The sequence below is a fragment of the Piliocolobus tephrosceles genome, chromosome 21 (assembly GCF_002776525.5).
Source record: "Piliocolobus tephrosceles isolate RC106 chromosome 21, ASM277652v3, whole genome shotgun sequence".
Classification (NCBI taxonomy): Eukaryota; Metazoa; Chordata; class Mammalia; order Primates; family Cercopithecidae; genus Piliocolobus; species Piliocolobus tephrosceles.
This window is the reverse complement of record NC_045454.1, coordinates 41638972-41656960: the sequence shown is the minus strand read 5'-3', so window position 1 is coordinate 41656960 and position 17989 is coordinate 41638972. Positions and strand designations below refer to the sequence as shown.

General features: G+C 53.9%; 1 protein-coding gene across 1 annotated transcript in view; it reads right to left on the bottom strand.

Annotated features, from left to right (window-relative positions):
* DOCK6 (dedicator of cytokinesis 6) overlaps positions 1-17989 on the bottom strand; it is a 66727-nt gene that overhangs the window by 36630 nt on the left and 12108 nt on the right. Inside the window, exons 7-22 of the mRNA XM_026455625.1 lie at positions 15707-15792; positions 13393-13459; positions 13144-13293; positions 11330-11410; positions 11082-11235; positions 10771-10898; positions 10572-10665; positions 9555-9717; positions 5576-5693; positions 5434-5504; positions 5034-5172; positions 4850-4951; positions 4192-4278; positions 3744-3975; positions 3001-3162; positions 272-440 (exon numbers count right to left, since the gene is read on the bottom strand). Coding sequence (XP_026311410.1) covers positions 272-440; positions 3001-3162; positions 3744-3975; positions 4192-4278; positions 4850-4951; positions 5034-5172; positions 5434-5504; positions 5576-5693; positions 9555-9717; positions 10572-10665; positions 10771-10898; positions 11082-11235; positions 11330-11410; positions 13144-13293; positions 13393-13459; positions 15707-15792 — 2003 coding nt within the window. The remainder of the gene's footprint in view (positions 1-271; positions 441-3000; positions 3163-3743; positions 3976-4191; positions 4279-4849; positions 4952-5033; positions 5173-5433; positions 5505-5575; positions 5694-9554; positions 9718-10571; positions 10666-10770; positions 10899-11081; positions 11236-11329; positions 11411-13143; positions 13294-13392; positions 13460-15706; positions 15793-17989) is intronic.

Below are 17989 nucleotides of genomic sequence, written 5' to 3'. Positions count from 1 at the left end.
TATGCACTTGCTACACTAGGTACATATTGCTCTTTGTTCAGCCACGCCAAGCTCTGCCACCGTCCTCGGGTCAGTCATGGAGTACAGAGCTCAGTACAAAGTCTGATCCATACCCCACAACCTGTGACAGCCTAGCCCAACTCTGCTGCCCAGAGTTCAGACTTCATCCATGTTGTCGTCTCTGTTTCCCATGTTTCATCAGCAGAGATTCTTCGCCCACCCACGTGGTGGCTACAACCACTGAGGCTGGAGATTCCAGGGCCCCCGTTGCCCTACCTTGCTGGCCAGGATGCGGGAAACCTCGTCATCCACAGAGCCAGGGGCCACGGCGAGGTCGGGGTTGCTGCTGCTGATGCTCTTGGAACGCGCCAGGTAGAGGCTTATGGGGCGACCCGAGCCACGGGCCAGTGTGGCAGCCTGCACTGTCACTGGGGGGGCCCCTGAGGATGGAGTGAATAGGGTCAACCACCCACCCATCTGATGTGATGCTCCCAGTCCCTTCCTACTTAGCTAATCTTTGCAAAATCACTTTCCTCTCTGAGCCTCCAAGTTCCTCATCTATAAAATAGGTACAATGACTGCCGCCTCACAGAGATTTGGGGGGCACTGAAAAACTGAGAATAGGCCAGGTACAGTGGCTCATGCCTATAATCCCAGCACTTTGGGAGGGCAAGCCAGGAGGATCACTTGAGCCCAAGAGTTCAAGCCCAGCCCAGCCAACATAGCAAGACTCTGTCCCTACAAAAAAATTAATGAAAAAATTAGCCGGACGTGGCAGTGCACACCTGTGGTTCTGGTTACTTGGAGAGGCTGAGGCAACAGGATTACTTGAGCCCAGGAGTTTAAGGCAGCAGTGAGTTATGATCATGACACTGCACTCTAGCCTGGCCAACAGAGTAAGACCCTGACTCTTTTTCTTTTTTGTTTTGAGAGAGTTTCGCTCTTGTCACCCAAGCTGGAGTGCCATGGCGTGAACTCAGCTCACTGCAACCTCTGCCTCCTGGGTTTAAGCAATTCTCCTGCCTCAGCCTCCTGAGTAGCTAGGATTACAAGCATGTACCACCATGCCCACCTAATATATATATATATTTTTTAAAGGAGACAGAGTCTTGCTCTGTCACCAGGCTGGAGTGCAGTAGGGCGATCTCGGCTCACTGCGACCTCCGCCTCCTGGGTTCATGTGATTCTCCTGCCTCAGCCTCCTGAGTGGCTGGGACTACAGGCACATGCCACCATGCCCAGCTAATTTTTGCATTTTTAGTAGAAACGGGGTTTCACCATGTTGGCCAGGATGGTCTCAATGTGTTGACCTCGTGATCTGCCTGCCTCAGCCTCCAAAAGTGCTGGGATTACAGGCATTAGCCACTGCACCCAGCCTAATTTTTGTATTTTCAGTAGAGACAGGGTTTCACCATGTTGGCCAGTCTGGTCTCAAACTCCTGACCTCAGGTGATCCACTCGCCTCAGCCTCCCAAAGTCCTGGGATTACAGCTGTGAGTCACTGCACCTGGCCAACCCTGACTCTTAAAAACAAAAAAAGAAAAAAGAAAAAAACCCTGAGAATAATGCCTGACACATAGGGGTTGGTGTTTATTTGGCAAATTAAAAAAAAAAAAAAAAAAGGCCAGGCGCAGTGGCTCAAGCCTGTAATCCCAGCACTTTGGGAGGCCAAGACGGGCGGATCACGAGGTCAGGAGATCAAGACCATCCTGGCGAACACAGTGAAACTCCGTCTCTACTAAAACATACAAAAAACTAGCCGGGCGTGGTGGCGGGCGCCTGTAGTCCCAGCTACTCGGGAGGCTGAGGCAGGAGAATGGCGTAAACCCGGGAGGCGGAGCTTGCAGTGAGCTGAGATCCGGCCACTGCACTCCAGCCTGGGCGACAGAGCGAGACTCCATCTCAAATTAAAAAAAAAAAAACAAAACACAAATCCAACTCTATAGAGGGTTCACTCTGTGCTAACTATTTTGTGTGGATTATTATGTCATTTACTATGACCAGCGCCCCCATGAGGTGGGTACTATTATTATCCCTGTTTTGCACAAGGAAAAACAGGCTCAGAGAAGTGACATCACGTGCTCAAGGTCACAGAGATTGTAGGTGGCAGGGCCAGGATTCACATCCAGGCGGTCCAGCTTCAGTCCCCGCTCCAAGCTACTAAAGAGGCTTGCTGACTATCTAAATCATTTTCCAGCCAAGCAAACAGAAACCACACCCCAAGGATGGGGCAAAAGTGGGCAAGACATTATCTCTCTTGCAAGTTGCTCAAACCAGCCAAGGCCCGTGAGGCCTCAGGGCCTTTGCACATGCTATTCTCACTACTTGGATGCTCTTCTCCCAGATCTTTCTTTCCTTTTTTTTTTTGAAACAGGGTCTCGCTCTGTCACCCAGGCTGGAGTTCAGTGGCATGATCTCGGCTCACTGCAACCTCCACTTCCTGGGTTTAAGTGATTCTTCTGCCTCAGCCTCCTGAGTAGCTGGGGCTACAGGCATGTGCCACCACACCTGGCTAATTTTTTTTTTTTTTTTTTTTGAGACGGAGTTTCACTCTGTCACCCAGGCTGGAGTGCGGTGGCATGATCTTGGCTCACTGCAACCTCCGCCTCCCAGGTTCAAGTGATTCGGCCCCCTTAGTAGCTGGGATTACAGGCACCTACCACCACGCCTGGCTAGTTTTTGTATTTTTAGTAGAGATGGGGTTTCACCGTTTTGGCCAGGCTGGTCTTGAACTCCTGACCCCCTGAAGTGATCCACCTGCCTTGGCCTTCTAAAGTGCTGGGATTATAGGCATAAGCCACTGTGCCTGGCCCCAGCTAATTTTTGTAATTTTAGTAGAAACAGGGTTTCATCATGTTAGCCAGGTAGATCTCAAACTCCTGACCTCAAATGATCCATCCACCTCGGCCTCCCAAAGTCCTGGGATTACAAGTGTGAGCCACCATACCCAGCCTCTTCTCCTAGATATTTCTTGTCTCCCAGGGATTTCTACGAACTCACCATCCGGGAGGCTGGGCTCAGTGCCAGGCAGGCGAAATGCGTAGTGGATGTAGGCAGCCAGCTGTGGGCAGTGACCGCGGGCATCCTGGGCTGCCTCCAGGCTCCGGTGGACAAGGCTGACTACATGGGCCATTGCTTCAAAGGCTCCACGGCCCAGGTTCACTGCAGGGCAGAGCAGAGGTCAAGTTCCAGGGCCCAAGGCCTCTCACCTCTCCTCCCACTTTCCAAATATAAAGACATCAGGATTCAAGGGATCATGTGCTCATTAAAGGGTCACAGATTTTTTTTTTTTTTAGATGGATTTTTGCTCCTGTTGCCCTGGCTGGAGTGCAGTGGCATGATCTTGGCTCACTGAAACCTCTGCCTCTCAGGTTCAAGCAGTTCTCCTGCTTCAACCTCCCAAGTAGCTGGGATTACAGGCACGTGCCACCACGCCCAGCTAATTTTGTATTTTTAGTAGAGACGGGGTTTCTCCATATTGGTCAGGCTGGTCTCGAACTCCTGACCTCAGGTGATCTGCCCGCCTCGGCCTCCCACAGTGCTGGGATGACAGGCGTGAGCTGCCGTGCCCAACCAAAGGGTCACAGAAGACCTTCTCTGGGTGTAGGGGACTGGGGGTCATTTATCAGATGAGACAAATGGCCAGAGAGGTAAATGGACCTATAGAAGTTCCCTCAGGACCTCAGGACTGAGGAGCCATGTGCTGGATGGGGAAACTGAGGTCTGAGGCCACATTCACTTACCAATCTGGCCACTGATGATCGGGGGCCTGACGACCAGACGCACGAGCTTGTCCAGCACGTGGTGGGAGAAGGCCACGAGGGGTTCGGGGCTGGCCAGGCGCAGGGCTGCAAGACTGGCCCGCAGCTCCTGCTCTACATTGCCCTCGCTCAGCACAGCGTCCTTGAGCCGGAATGGGAAGGCCCCCTCCTCCAGGACATGCACCAGGGTGAAGAACTTGTCCAGGTGGGGGTCCTGGGTAGGGATGTGGAGTGAGCAGGGTGGGGCCCCAGGGGACGAAGACCACCCCGGCCTGAATCAGCAGCTTCCCTGAAAGCTGGGCCCAGCTGACCAAAGTCACGTCCAAGGCCCGAGGCCACACCTCCCCGGCCATCGGCAACTGTTACTCAATCCTAGGGCAGGCAAGAGGCGAGCAGGGCAGGACTCTGGGGTTCCCGCCCCACCCCGTACCTGGGGGTGCACAGAGGACACGGCCGTGAGCTCCACACTGAACACGCCCTTGTGACCGTCCACCCAGCGCATGCCCGGCAGCGCCACCTGTGGGAGGGAGGCACCAGGTGGGCACTGGTCAGCCCTCCCCGACTGATCAGGTCACCCAGCGGCCCCAGCCATTGCGACACTGTGGCATGAGTGTAGCCCGGTCTGGGGTGCAACCAAGCACCCTGACCCCAGCCCTGGTCCCAGTAGACTGAGGGGGTCCACTGGGCAGGCTGGAAAATCCACATGCCAAGGAGGGGGCAGAGAATGGAGACACAGGGTGAATGAACACTCACTGAGTAGGTCAGGAAACAGGATAGGAGGATTTGAGGCCTAGAGTCACTGATGATGGTGCATTCATGGGTAATGATGAGGTATGCGGGGGCAGGGGACAGTGATCGGGAAGGCAGGCAGGGTGCTAAAGTGGGAACGGAGCAGAGAGGCAATGGGAATCTTTGGGGAGGACAGGTAGGGCACAGAGAGGCATTAATAGGGGGATAATGAGCTACACAGGGGCCCTGGAGGCACCAGTAGACGACAAGCCTCCCAGGATTGACAGGAAGGAAGGCAGGTGACTCGGGAGTGCTTCTAGGGAGAGTGCATTGGCAGGCAGGAGCTCCGGGGCACATACATCGGGTGTGAGCACGGAATAGCTGGGCGGCGGCTGGTCCACGGACACTGGGAGACAGAAGGGGCCGGTCCTCAGGCGCCCGTGCTGCAGCAGTGGGATCCACTGGGGAGAGGCTGGAGGTCAGGTCTGCGGCCAGGCTTGGGGATGAGGAGGGCTCAGGGGGAGGAGGGAGGGGACGGCTCACAGTAAAGCCCACGGGCGTCTCCAGGGCAGTGCCCGGCCGGGGCTGGCAGCTGACGTGGTAGAAGGTGAACAGCAGGTGATGGTTCTCTGTCACGCAGGCTGGAAGATGCAGCTTGAACTCCTCGTAGAACTCAGGGGACCTGGGAGAATCGGGCTGGGGGATCTGCTGGGGGCTGGGGTCCCCACTGTCTGCTCCATCACCTCTGCCATGCCACGCCCTCATTGCTGCTGGGCCTCACTGTCTCTGCCCTCTGCCTCAGCTTCCCTCATTAGCACTCTGGGAGCCTCTACCTCTTCTTCCTGCCCACCATCTTCTCATCGATGCTGCCCTATGTGTATATATAAGGGACATCCTCCTATCCCCATGAGTGCCCCCAGTTCCTCATGTGTCCCCTACATACTTGCTATGGTAGACCACCGGTGTGAAGGCCTCGCGGGTAAATTCACTGCAGCTGGACTTGCCAAAGATGACCTGGCGGAGTGGATGCATGAGGAACCCATGGGGGATGCCCTACCCCCCTTCCCTGGGGTGCAGTCACTGACCGGCAGGGCCTGGCTGGGGTCCTCGCCTGTCATGTACTGCACTCGCACGGCAAGGTTGCGCACGGAGCCCTGGCGGCTGCTGAAGTTGAGGCTGTGCGGGTACACGTACAGCAGGTTCCTGTCGGGGGCAGGATGGGGGTGTCAGAGGAACAGGGCCCCTGAAGGTGCACATATGAGGCTGGGGTGATGGGACAAGGCTGGCTGGGAGCACAGACAGTCTGGGAAGAGTGGGTTATGAGGCTGGGGCATTGAGGGCCAGGTGAGAGGTAATACAGGTGTCAGGCAGGAGATGGGACAGAGGGCAGAGGGTGGAGAACAAGTGAGTACCCTCAAAGCACAGATTGGGAACAGCGTGGTAGAGGTAGAGGGTGGGAACACAGAAAGACACTGGAGGCACTCATTGACACAGTGACACACTTGTGTTATATGGTCTATTTCTCAGGGGCAGAAACTGAGGCTAGAGTCAGAGTCCTGCCTCCTTCCTCCAGGGGCAACTCTGTGCAAGCCTTGACCTCTCTCTGGGCCTCAGTTTCCCTGTGTGTATAATGGGCACTTCAGGCCTTCCAGCTGAGCCTTTGTAACGATACTGATGATGATAAATAACAACAATGACAATAATCGCACCAAACACTATCACTACAACAATACAATAATTGCACCTACTGTGTGCCAGGCTCTGTTCTAAGCACTCAACATGAAATCACTCATTTACTTCTCACAAGTAGCTCATGAGGCAGGACTAACATCACCACCATTTTACAGGAAGGGAAACTGAGGTACCTGCACAATCTCCCAGGGAGTAAAATGGCAGTCAGTGGTGATCCGGGTATATGCAGGTCTTGGAGATCAGGCTGTGTGACCTTGGGAGAGTCTCTGCCACCTGCACCTGCCCCCTTGGCTACTAACCAAGCCAATAAAAGCCCTCAATGCTTATAAAATCTTCACTATTGGCCGGGCACAGTGGCTCAAGCCTGTAATCCCAGCACTTTGGGAGGCCGAGACAGGCAGATCACGAGGTCAAGAGATCGAGACCATCCTGGCTAACACGGTGAAACCCCGTCTGTGCTAAAAAATACAAAAAACTAGCCGGGCGAGGTGGCGGGCGCCTGTAGTCCCAGCTACTCAGGAGGCTGAGGCAGGAGAATGGCATAAACCCGGGAGGTGGAGCTTGCAGTGAGCTGAGATTTGGCCACTGCACTCCAGCCTGGGCAACAGAGCGAGACTCTGTCTCAAAAAAAAAAACAAAAACAAAAACAAAAAACCTCACTATTATTACCATGATCATTGCGATGCCTACTCATAGATGGAGAAACAGGCTCAGCATGGTGAGTGTCAGGAACTCCCAGCAGGGTCTGGGGCCTGTCCTCTCCCAATGCCCCCCACCCACACCTGGCCCTGAGCCCCAGGAAGCGTGATCCCGGCGTGGCCCAGCCGGACATTCGCATGATGCAACCATCGCACCACCGCCAGGCTCTTGTGCAATGCGGGGCACCCGGCTGGCCAGTTAACCATTGACTGGGGGTCAGTGGGGGTGTGAGACATAAAAGGCTTCAGTGGCGGTGCTGTGGCTACACACTCAGACCCTCAGTCATGCCAGTGCCCGCTCTGTGCCTGCTGTGGGCCCTGGCGATGGTAATCCAGCCTGCCTCAGCGGCCCCCGTGGGCGGCCCAGAACTGGCAGAGCATGAGGAGCTAACCCTGCTCTTCCACGGGACCCTGCAGCTGGGCCAGGCCCTCAATGGTGTGTACAAGACCACGGAGGGACGGCTGACAAAGGCCAGGAACAGCCTGGGTCTCTATGGCCGCACAATGGAACTCCTTGGGCAGGAGGTCAGCCGGGGCCGGGATGCAGCCCAGGAACTTCGGGCAAGCCTGTTGGAGACTCAGGTGGGCGCCGTAGCTGCGACACTGTGGGGTGGCCAGGAGTTCGAAGAGGAGTGGTAACCAACCATCCTGGTTTGCCCAGGACTGAGGGGATTCCTGGGATACAAGATTTTCAGCGATAAACTCAGGGAAGTCCTTAGGTACACAAAGATGAGTTGGTCATCCTACTAGTGACCCCCTGTTTATTAAGCAGATGGAGGAGGATATGCTGCAGCTGAAGGCAGAGGCCATAGCTGAGGTGCTGGAGGAGGTGGCCCAGGCACAGAAGGTGTTACAGGACAGCGTGCGGCGGCTAGAAGTCCAGCTGAGGAGCACCTGGCTGGGCCCTGCCTACCAAGAATTTGAGGTCTTAAAGGTAAGGGGCTTCCCCAGCCCTAGCGGGCTGAGACCCTGATTCTTGGCCAGAACTCGCTTCTGTACCTAAATCCCAAAGACCTCCCAGATCAGCCTCCCAGCTCTGTGGCCTCTACTCTGCATGTCCCCAGACAAAAACCAAGTCCTTTTGTGTGCCTCAGTTTCCCCATTTGCAAATAAGGGCAACACCTGATATCTCACAATAGGGCCAGGTACTCAATGCAGGTAAAACATTCAGCATGGGGCGGGCACACAGTTGGTGCTCAATAAATTCTCTTTTTTTCTTTTTTCAGACAGAGTCTCACTGTCACCCAAGCTGGAGTGCGGTGGCATGATCTTGGCTCACTGCAACCTCCACCTCCTGGGTTCAAGTGATTCTCCTGCCTCAGCCTCCCGAGTAGCTGGAATTACAGGTGCACCAGCTAATTTTTGTATTTTTAGTAGAGATGGCATTTCACCATGTTGGCCAGGCTGGTCTCGAACTCCTGACCTCAAGGGATCTGCTTACCTTGGTTTCCCAAAGTGGTGGGATTACAGGTGTGAGCACCTGGCCAATAAATTCTTACTACTAGAGAAACTGGTAACATTTTGTGAGCACCCAATAAGTCCCCAGCACTGTTCTATGCCCTTTAATAATCCATATGATGGCCGGGCTTGGTGGCTCACACCTATAATCCCAGCACTTTGGGAGGCTGAGGCAGGTGGATCACTTAAGGTCAGGAGTTCGAGACCAGCCTGGCCAACATGGTGAAACCCCATCTCTACTAAAAATACAAAAAATTAGCTGGGCGTGGTGGCACGTGACTATAGTTCCAGCTACTCAGGAGGCTTAGATAGGAGAATTGCTTGAACCCAGGAGACGGAGGTTGCAGTGAGCTAAGATCATGTCACTGCATTCCAGCCTGGGTGACAGAGCGAGACTTCATCTCAAAAAAAAAAAAAAAAAATCCATACGATGTTTATCACCTCCCTATGAAGTGAGTCCTATTTTATCCCCATTGTACAGATGGAGAAACTGAGGCCAAAGAGCATTGCTGACTTGCTGGGTCACACGGATACAATAGGGCGGCCAGGGCAGGAGGTCAGGAGATGGGAGGTGAGGTGGCCGTCGGCTGAGGTTTCCATTCTGACCCCCACAGGCTCACGCTGACAAGCAGAGCCACATCCTGTGGGCCCTCACAGGCCACGTGCAGCGGCAGAGGCGGGAGATGGTGGCACAGCAGTATCGGCTGCGACAGATCCAGGAGAGGTGAGCCAGGCAGGGGTTTGGGAGGCAGGGCATTCGGATGGGGGGCGCACAGGGCAGCTGAAAAGGGGCCCCCTTGCCTGGGATGAGCCACATCTCCCTCCCCAGAATCCACAAAGCGGCGCTCCCAGCCTGAATCTGCCTGGATGGAACTGAGGACCAATCATGCTGCAAGGAACACTTCCACGCCCCAAGAGGCTCCTGAACAGGAAGGAGCTGCCTGTTCACTGGGATCAGCCAGGGCGTCGGGCCCCACTTCTGAGCACAGAGCAGAGACAGACGCAGGCAGGGACAAAGGCAGAGGACGTAGCCCCATTGGGGAGGGGTGGAGGAAGGATGTGTACCCTTTCATGTCTACACACCCCCCTTATTAAAGCAGAGTCGTGGCATCTCACCCAGGGTGTCTGTGTATGTCCTCGGCTTAGGGAGACCCCACCCAGCATGATGTACGAATACCTCCCATTCAAGTGCCCAGCTGGGCCCCAGAGGCCGTACCTATAGCTGGTATGGGGGGCGTAGACTTCGCGAGCAGGGAACTCCAGGATCTCCTTGGTGGGCCGGCCCCTGGGGTCCGGGTAGGGCTTGATATGAAGCAGCTCGGGGGACAGGCAGAACTGGGGATTTTCCGGAGCTGGAGAAATGTCGATCTTGAGCTGGGCTGGGAAGGGAAGAACCGGTTTGCACCTACCTGGGAGCTTCCTGGCCCCGCCCACCCTGTCTGGGCTGTGGAGTCAGGGCAGAGTCCCCCACGATGTTCTCTGGGGACTGGGGGCTGTGTCCCTCAGGTGCCAAGTCCAGAAATTGCCCTCAACTCTGCTGTCTCTCATCCTACAGTTTTGTTTTTGTTTTTGTTTTTGTTTTTTTAAGTGGAGTCGGGGTCTGTCGCCCAGGCTGGAGTGCAGTGGCGCGATCTTGGCTCACTGCAACCTCTGCCTCCCCAGTTCAAGTGATTCTCCTGCCTCACCCTCCCAGATAGCTGGGATTACAGGTGTGGGCCACCACACCAGGTGAATTTTTGTATTTTTAGTAGAGACGGAGTTTCACCATGTTGGCCAGGCTGGTCTCAAACTCCTGACCTCAAGTGATCTGCCCGCCTCCGCCTCCCAAAGTGCTGGGATTACAGGTATGAGCCACTGCACCTGGCCCCCAGGCTGGTCTTGAGCTCCTGGGCTCAAATGATCTTCCTCCTGCCTCAGCCTCCCAAAGCATTGGGGTTACAGGCTTGAGCCACTGCACCCCAGCCTTACCCCTATATTTGATCAACTCTGCCCCCAGGACCCCTGCCTGCCCCACTGCCATTATCTACCCATTGACGCTATATCGATCTTATTAATTTTGCTTCTTGTCTATGGTCCTCATTAGAAGGCACAGTCAGCCCCCGAGGTCAGGGATTTCTCTATCGAGGTCATGGTTGGGTCTCCGATGCCCCTGGCACAGTAGGTGCTCTCCGTGTAGGTTTGTTGAGTGACTGAGTGAGAGTGATACTTCTTGTGTACGGGGTGTCCCACGCACCAGTCACAGGACGTAGTCGCCGCAGCAGGGACGACGGGCGCCTCATGTCAGCCAGGAATTTGAAGAGGTCCTCGTCACTAAGTCGCTCAGCCTCCTACATGGGACCCGCTCCCGTTAGCCTGGGCCAGGGGGCTAGGGGTCCCCAGGGCTGATGCAGCCAGCGGGGAGCGGGGGAGTCCCTGGCCCCGGGGTAGGACACCTGCTTAAAGAAGTTTGTGACAGTTAGCGTGGCTGGGCGGAAGCCAGAGAAGCTGCAGGCTTCGTCCCCACTACTCGCCCGGTCCTGGGGCCCCCGACGGCGGCGGTCTGTCCAAGCTGGCCGGCGTTCTAGAGGAGGGAGTGACAATGACAAAACGGGGACCAAGATGAAACAAGGAGACTCAGGGGCGGCACAGTTCGGCCAGCAGAGGGCGCACCCCCTCGCTCCGTAGCCCCGCCCCAGGCCTGTCAGCACCACCCTCTAGCCCCGCCCCGATCCCCGCCCCAGGGCTGTTAGCCCCGCCTCCTCACCGCCCTCCGAGTCAGAGTCCCGGTCCAGCTGCCCAGCGCTGCTCACGATGTTGGCCAAGTGCACGGCCGTCCAGGCAAAGGGCATGCGGTAGCGGCCCAGGCGGGTGCAGAACTGCTCAGCCGCCAGGCGCAGCTTCTCTAGCTTCTCTTTGTTCTATGGGGAGACCCCCGTCCCCTGCCAGCTCAGCATCCTAGCCCTGCTGAGTCAGGAATCTGGCCTGCCCCTGGTTCAGCCCCCGCACACTTACCTTGGCTGTGTCTACTTCTTTCATCACCATGTAAGGCTCACAACACTCACTGATGTCCCCTTGCTGAAGCACCTTCTCCAACTGCCGGGCAGATGAATGAATCCAGTGAGGCGCCGCCCGAACGCTCTGTTCCCTCCTACTGACTCCCCAGCCTCCTGGACCCCTCATGGGCCCTCAGACACTCCTATCATATGAAGGCTTTTGCTCCAACATCTCCCATGGCTCCCACTGTCCTTGGGATCAAAGATTAGTGCTTGACCTGCCTGGTGGCTACTCCCTCCCATTCTTCAGATCCACCCCCAAACTCCAAGCCCACCTTTAGCTGGTGATATTTTCCCTACATTTACTTATTTATTTACATTTATGTATGTATGTATGTATGTATGTATGTATTATACAGAGACAGGGGTCTCACTATGTTGCCCAGGCTGGTCTCAAACTCCTGGGCTCAAGTGATGCCCCCGCCTCTGCCTCCCAAAGTGCTGGGATAACAGGCATGAGCCATCACGTCCCTGGCTTGCCATGCAAAATTTTTTTTTTTTGATACAGAGTCTTGCTTTGTTGCCCAGGCTGGAGTGCAGTGGCGTGATGTCCGCTCACTACAAGCTCCGCACCCCCCCACCCCGCCCCGGGTTCATGGCATTCTCCTGCCTCAACCTCCCGAGTAACTGGGACTACAGGCACTTGCCACCACACCCGGCTAATTTTTTTGTATTTTTAGTAGAAACGGGGTTTTACCATGTTTGCCAGGATGATCTCGATCTCCTGACCTTGTGATCTGCCCGCCTTGGCCTCCCAAAGTGCTGGGATTACAGGTGTGAGCCACCGCGGCTTTTTTTTTTTTTTTTTTTTTTTTTTTTGAAATGGAGTCTCGCTCTATCACCCAGACTGGAGTGCAATGGTGCAATCTCAGCTCACTGCAACCTCTGCCTCCCAGGTTCAAGCAATTCTCCTGCCTCAGCCTCCAGAGTAGCTGGGATTACAGGCACCTGCTACTACGCCAGCTAATTTTTGTATTTTTAGTAGAGAATGGGTTTCACCATGTTGGCCAGGTTAGTCTTGACCTCCTGGGCTAAAGCGATCCTCCCGTCTCAGCCTCTCAAAGTGCTAGGACTACAGTCATGAGTCACCATGCCTGGTCTTCCCTACGTTTTTCTTTGTTAGTGTAAACAAAGGCCACTCTGGGCATGGCTCTGAGCCATGAGGCCTAGACTCCAATCCTGACCACTCAGGGGCTGTGAGACCCTGGGCAGTGGGACCCTAGCTACTCTGTGCCTCAGTTTTCCCATCTGGAAAATGGGAGCCATGGCACCCCTCCACCTTGGGGCCTGTGGTGAGGACTGAAGGTGGGATCCCTGTCAAGCGTGACCGTAGCAGCACCTGCCTGTGGACACTGGATTCATTTCATCATTGCAACCTAATTGAAGATTTTGAGAAAAGAAACTTGTCCTCACTCCCAGAAAGAGAAAATCTCAAATGAGGGTGCCAACTAGGTCTTTCATCTGTCCACAAACTTCCCAACAGCATCTCACCTGCCTCCGAGGACCCCAGTCTGTCACATGTGCCCAGGGATGGTTTTTCTTCCCAGGCTGCCCACTTATGGTTCTCAGCTCAACTGTCGCCTCTCCCTGGAAGCCCTCGGTGATTTCTCCCCACCTGAGTTGGGTCAGGGACCTCCTCCCGGCCTGTGTGACTCCGGCAACAGCCCCGATTACCCTTCTTGGTGATGTATCTGTCTCATTCTGGGAAGGCAGGGACTGAACCAGTGACAGATATTCGGTATTACCACCCCCTTGCCCAGCCCCAGCAGGCACCTTGATGACCAGGAAGATGTCAGGTGAGGGGTAGGTCACGGAGAAGATGGCAGAGCGGGCCAAGGTGGAGATGGCAGGGTGGGTGCCATGAGCCCGAAGCAGCCCCTTTATGGAGTCCGAGTTCAGGTCGAAGTAGAAGTTCTCCGAGATCTGGGGACACCAGAGACAGCTGGGCCACTACCTCTGGGAAGCCCACAGACCCCCAACAAGGAGGAGGAAGGGGAGGAAAGAGAAAAAAGGGGCTCCTACCTTCTTTTTCTCCCGCACATCATACAGAGCCAAGATTCCAAAGATGGGCTCAATTTCAATCTCAAACCTACAAGTAAATGGGAGGGAGGGGGCTCTCCTTAATACTTCCCGCCGTCCACACACCCCACTCCCTCTTGGGGCCCAAGGTGGGGGGCATCTGACTCCCACTGGGCCACATGGAACCGACACTTAAGGGCTTGCAGAAAAGGTACATCTCATTTTGCAAAAAGGGAAACTGAGGCACTAAAGTTATTTTTTTTGTTTTTTTTGAGACAGAGTCTTGCTCTTTTGCCCAGGCTGGAGTGCAGTGGTGCGATCTTGGCTCACTGCAACCTCTGCCTCTTGGGTTTAAGCAATTCTCTTGCTTCAGCCTCCTGAGTAGCTGGGACTACAGGCACGTGCCACCATGCCTGGCTAATTTTCTTTTTGTTTTTTCTTTTTTGAGATGGAGTATTGCTATGTCACCCAGGCTGGAGTGCAGTGGTGCGATCTCAGCTCACTGCAAGCTCCGCCTCCCGGGTGCATGCCATTCTCCTGCCTCAGCCTCCTGAGTAGCTGGGACTACAGGTGCCCGCCACTGCGCCCGGCTAATTTTTTGTTTTTAGTAAAGACGGGGTTTCACTGTGGTATCGATCTCCTGACCTCGTGATCTGTCCACCTCGGCCTCCCAAAGTGCTGGGATTATAGGCGTGAGCCACTGCGCCTGGCCAATTTTTTGTGTTTTTAGTAGAAACGGGGTTTCACCATGTTGGCCAGGCTGGTCTCGATCTCCTGACCTCGTGATCCGCCCATCTCGGCCCCCCAAAGTGCTAGGATTACAGGCATGAGCCACTGTGCCCGGCCGACAGTGAAAATTTTTTTCCCCCTTCCTACACCTTCAGTAAGTAACTCACACAGAGTTCCTCCTCCCTGCAACCACAGCCCTTTTTCAGTTGGCATGGGGGCAGTTTTGGGCTCAACAATCCCCACATCTTGAAATTCTCAACTTCTGGGCTTCCCCGTCTCTCCTTTCTGGGGTGTTATCTGCCACCACTGTCACGTTGCACGGAGTTCCCATCTCGCTCACCTGAATGGCCACCATAAGTCCTTCCCTGTCTTACTCTACCTTGCTGGCCTCTGCTCACCATGCAACTCCAAACTGAGACACTGAGCACTCCCCGTTACATCCCTTCCATCCTCCCTATTCAGCCGGCTCCTCTTCGTCACTGAGTCTCCACGTACACGTCCCTCTGCAAGGGAAGCTGTCCCAGATACACGCTCCTACCCCGCAAGCTGGGTCAGGAGCCTCCTCCAGGACTCTAGGCACTTTCAGTGTCACTTATCCCGGCTCTGTGTGGTCATTACATGCTTATGTGTCCTGTATACAGTAGGGACTTCATAAATGGTTTTTTTGTTTGTTTTTTGAGGCTGGAGTGCAGTGGCACAATCTCAGCTCACTGCAACTTCCACCCTCTGGGTCAAGTGATTCTCCTGCCTCAGCCTCCTGAGTAGCAGGGATTACAGGTGCCTGACACCACATCTGGTTTTTTTTTTAGTAGAGATGGTGTTTTGCCATGTTGGCCAGGCTAGTCTCAAACTCTTGGGCTCAGGTGATCCGCCCGTCTCGCTTCCCAAAGTATTAGGATTACAGGTGGGAGCCACCGCGCCCGGCCAATAAGTGTTTGTTGAATGACTGGATGAGCCCACAGAGCCAGTTTCCAATCCTTGTGTTCAGGGCAGGAGGCCCAACCAGGCCTCAGGCCAGAATGGAGCCTCCCTTTCCTGCCCCGATCCAGGCAGGAACTCGGGGTGGGGAGAGGCAGGGCCAGGCTCAGGTCCAAGTCCACATCCTGTTCAACTCTGTTCCCACGCACTTCTGCTGCTCCCTGGGGGCTGGTGTGGAGGGGGCTGAGAGCCAGGCCCAGGGTCACTAGCACCCGCCCCAAAGCCTCCCAGCCAAACCCTGGATCCCAGCAGCAGGGCCGGCAAGCGCCAGACTCCAGCCTCACAAGTTGTATGGTCTTGGCACCATGATGTTACCACTCTGTGCCTCAGTTTCCCCACCTTTGCCCACTTCATGAGGTTGTGGTGAAGATTAGATGGGTTCATATACATGAAAGGCTGAGAACTGATCCTGGCATACAATTGGCACTTAAGAATTGGCGACTTGGGATAACAAAAAAGGAAGTCTTACTTCCCCCATAAAAGCCTATAGGTGGCCACACAGGTGACAGGGCCGCACACGGTAATGGCACTGCTCATGTAGTGTGTACCCCACTGGAACCCATGCGGTCATTTCACGCATTTAAGAAGAGGGACACATCGGTACACTCACTTGAGTGACAGACACTTGACCAAGATCCTCTGTCCAAAGTGCTCGCGGGGTGGCTCTGGGCGGCTACAGCGTTCCACAGGTTCGTCCTGCCAAGAGTCGGGGACAGGAGCTGCGGGGGAGCAGCTGGAACATCCTCCAGGAAGGGTCTGGAATGCCCAGCTTCAGACCAGCTCTACCCCAGCCTGACTAACCGTCTTTCCGTCCCTGCCTCTGAGCCTTTACACATGCCATTCCCCTGCCTGGAATGCCCGTCTTCTCCCGCTCCTGCTTGTCTGGCTAATGTCTGCTCAGTGTTCATATATCCTTCTGCTATATAGAGGTATATAGTAGGTGTCCATGTATAGGTTTTTTTTTTTTTTGAGATGGAGTCTCACTCTGTCGCCCAGGAACCTGGAAGGCAGAGGTTGCAGTGAGCCAAGATCACACCACTGCACTCCAGCATTTAGTGGGCACCTACTGTATATCCTATGTTTATTAAATAGCTTCTATATGTGGACATCTACTATATACCCCTATATTTATCCAACCAGCATGTATTGGGTGCCTACTGTATACCCTATGCACCATGCTGGAGTGCAGTAGTGTGATCTTGGCTCACTGCAACTTCTGCCTTCCAGGTTCATGTGATTCTCCTGCCTCAGCCTCTGGAGTAGCTGGGATTGCAGCTTAGCCAACCCTTCCTCCAGGAAGTCCTCCCTGATCCCTGAGGCCTGGGCAGGTACCTCTTCAGGTGCCCACAATGTCCTGGTGTAAGGAGCCATGGTGGCTGGGACACTGAGGACCGTGTGAGGGACAATGACCAGCACCTCATCATGGCACTGCTCTGTCTGGGTTATAAGCTCCTAGTAGAGAGGTCTCTCCTCCACCAGTGAACTCTGAAGGCAGGGACTGGGTCTCTCTATTCATGGCTATATCCCCAATGCCAACAATACAGTGGGTACCCAAACATGTTAGTCAAATTATTATAGAGGTATACAATAGGTACCTACTAAAAGTTGGTTGGATGAACATAAGCATATACAGAAAGCATCCAATAAATGCTGACTGGAGAAATAGGGATATATACCCAATAAGGCACCCAATAATTGATGCCTGATTGAATAAATATGGGTGTATATAGTAAGCACTCAATAAATGGCTAAATACAAACAGGAGTATATACTAGGTACCAAAGAAATGTTGGTTGGATGAAAATAGGCGTATGTGGTAGGTGTTCAATAAATATTGGTTGATTAAATAGAGAACTATACAGTAGGCATTCATGTATTGAATAAATATAGGGATATACAGTTGGTACCCAATACATGCTTGTTGGATAAATAATTTTTAAAAATTTATTTTCTGGCCAGGTGCAGTGGCTCACGCCTGTAATCCCAGCACTCTGGGAGGCTGAGGTGGGTGGATCACAAGGTCAGAAGTTTGAGACCAGCCTGGCCAACATGTTGAAACCCCAACTCTACTAAAAATACAAAAATTAGCTGGGCATGGTGGCACATGCCTGTAGTCCCAGCTACTCAGGAGGCTGAAGCAGAAGAATCGCTTGAATCCAGGAGGTGGAGGTTGCAGTGAGCTGAGATCGTGCCATTGCACTCCAGCCTGGGCGACAGAGTGAGACTCATCTCAAAAAAAAAAAAATTTTTATTTTACATATTTTTTTTACCTTTCCTATGCTGTTGATGGTTGGATAAATATAGGAGGATATAGTAGGTGTCTATATATAAAAGCTATTGAATAAACATAGGAGATACAGTAGGTGCCCACTAAATGCTGGTTAGCTAACTATAAAGGTATATAGTAGGTGTCCATATACAGAAGCTATCTTTTTTTTTTTTTGAGTCTCGCTCTGTTGTCCAGGCTGGAATGCAGTGGTGAGATCTCGGCTCACTGCAACCTCTGCCTCCCAGGTTCAAGTGATTCTCCTGTCTCAGCCTCCAGAGTAGCTGGGATTACAGGCGCCCACTACCATGCCCGGTTAATTTTTGTATTTTTAGTAGAGATGAGGTTTCACCATGTTGGTCAGGCTGGTCTTGAACTCCTGACCTCACGTGATCCACCCACCTCAGCCTCCCAAAGTGCTGGCATTACAGGTGTGAGCCACCACGCCCAGACAGAAGCTACTTTTTTTGTTTTTGTTTTTTTTTGAGACAGAGTTTTGCTCTGTTGTCCAGGCTAGAGTGCAGTGACGGTGATCTCAGCTCACTGCAGTCTTTGCCCCCCGGGTTCTGGTGATTCTCATACCTCAGCCTCCTGAGTAGCTGGGATTACAGGCACCTGCCACCATGC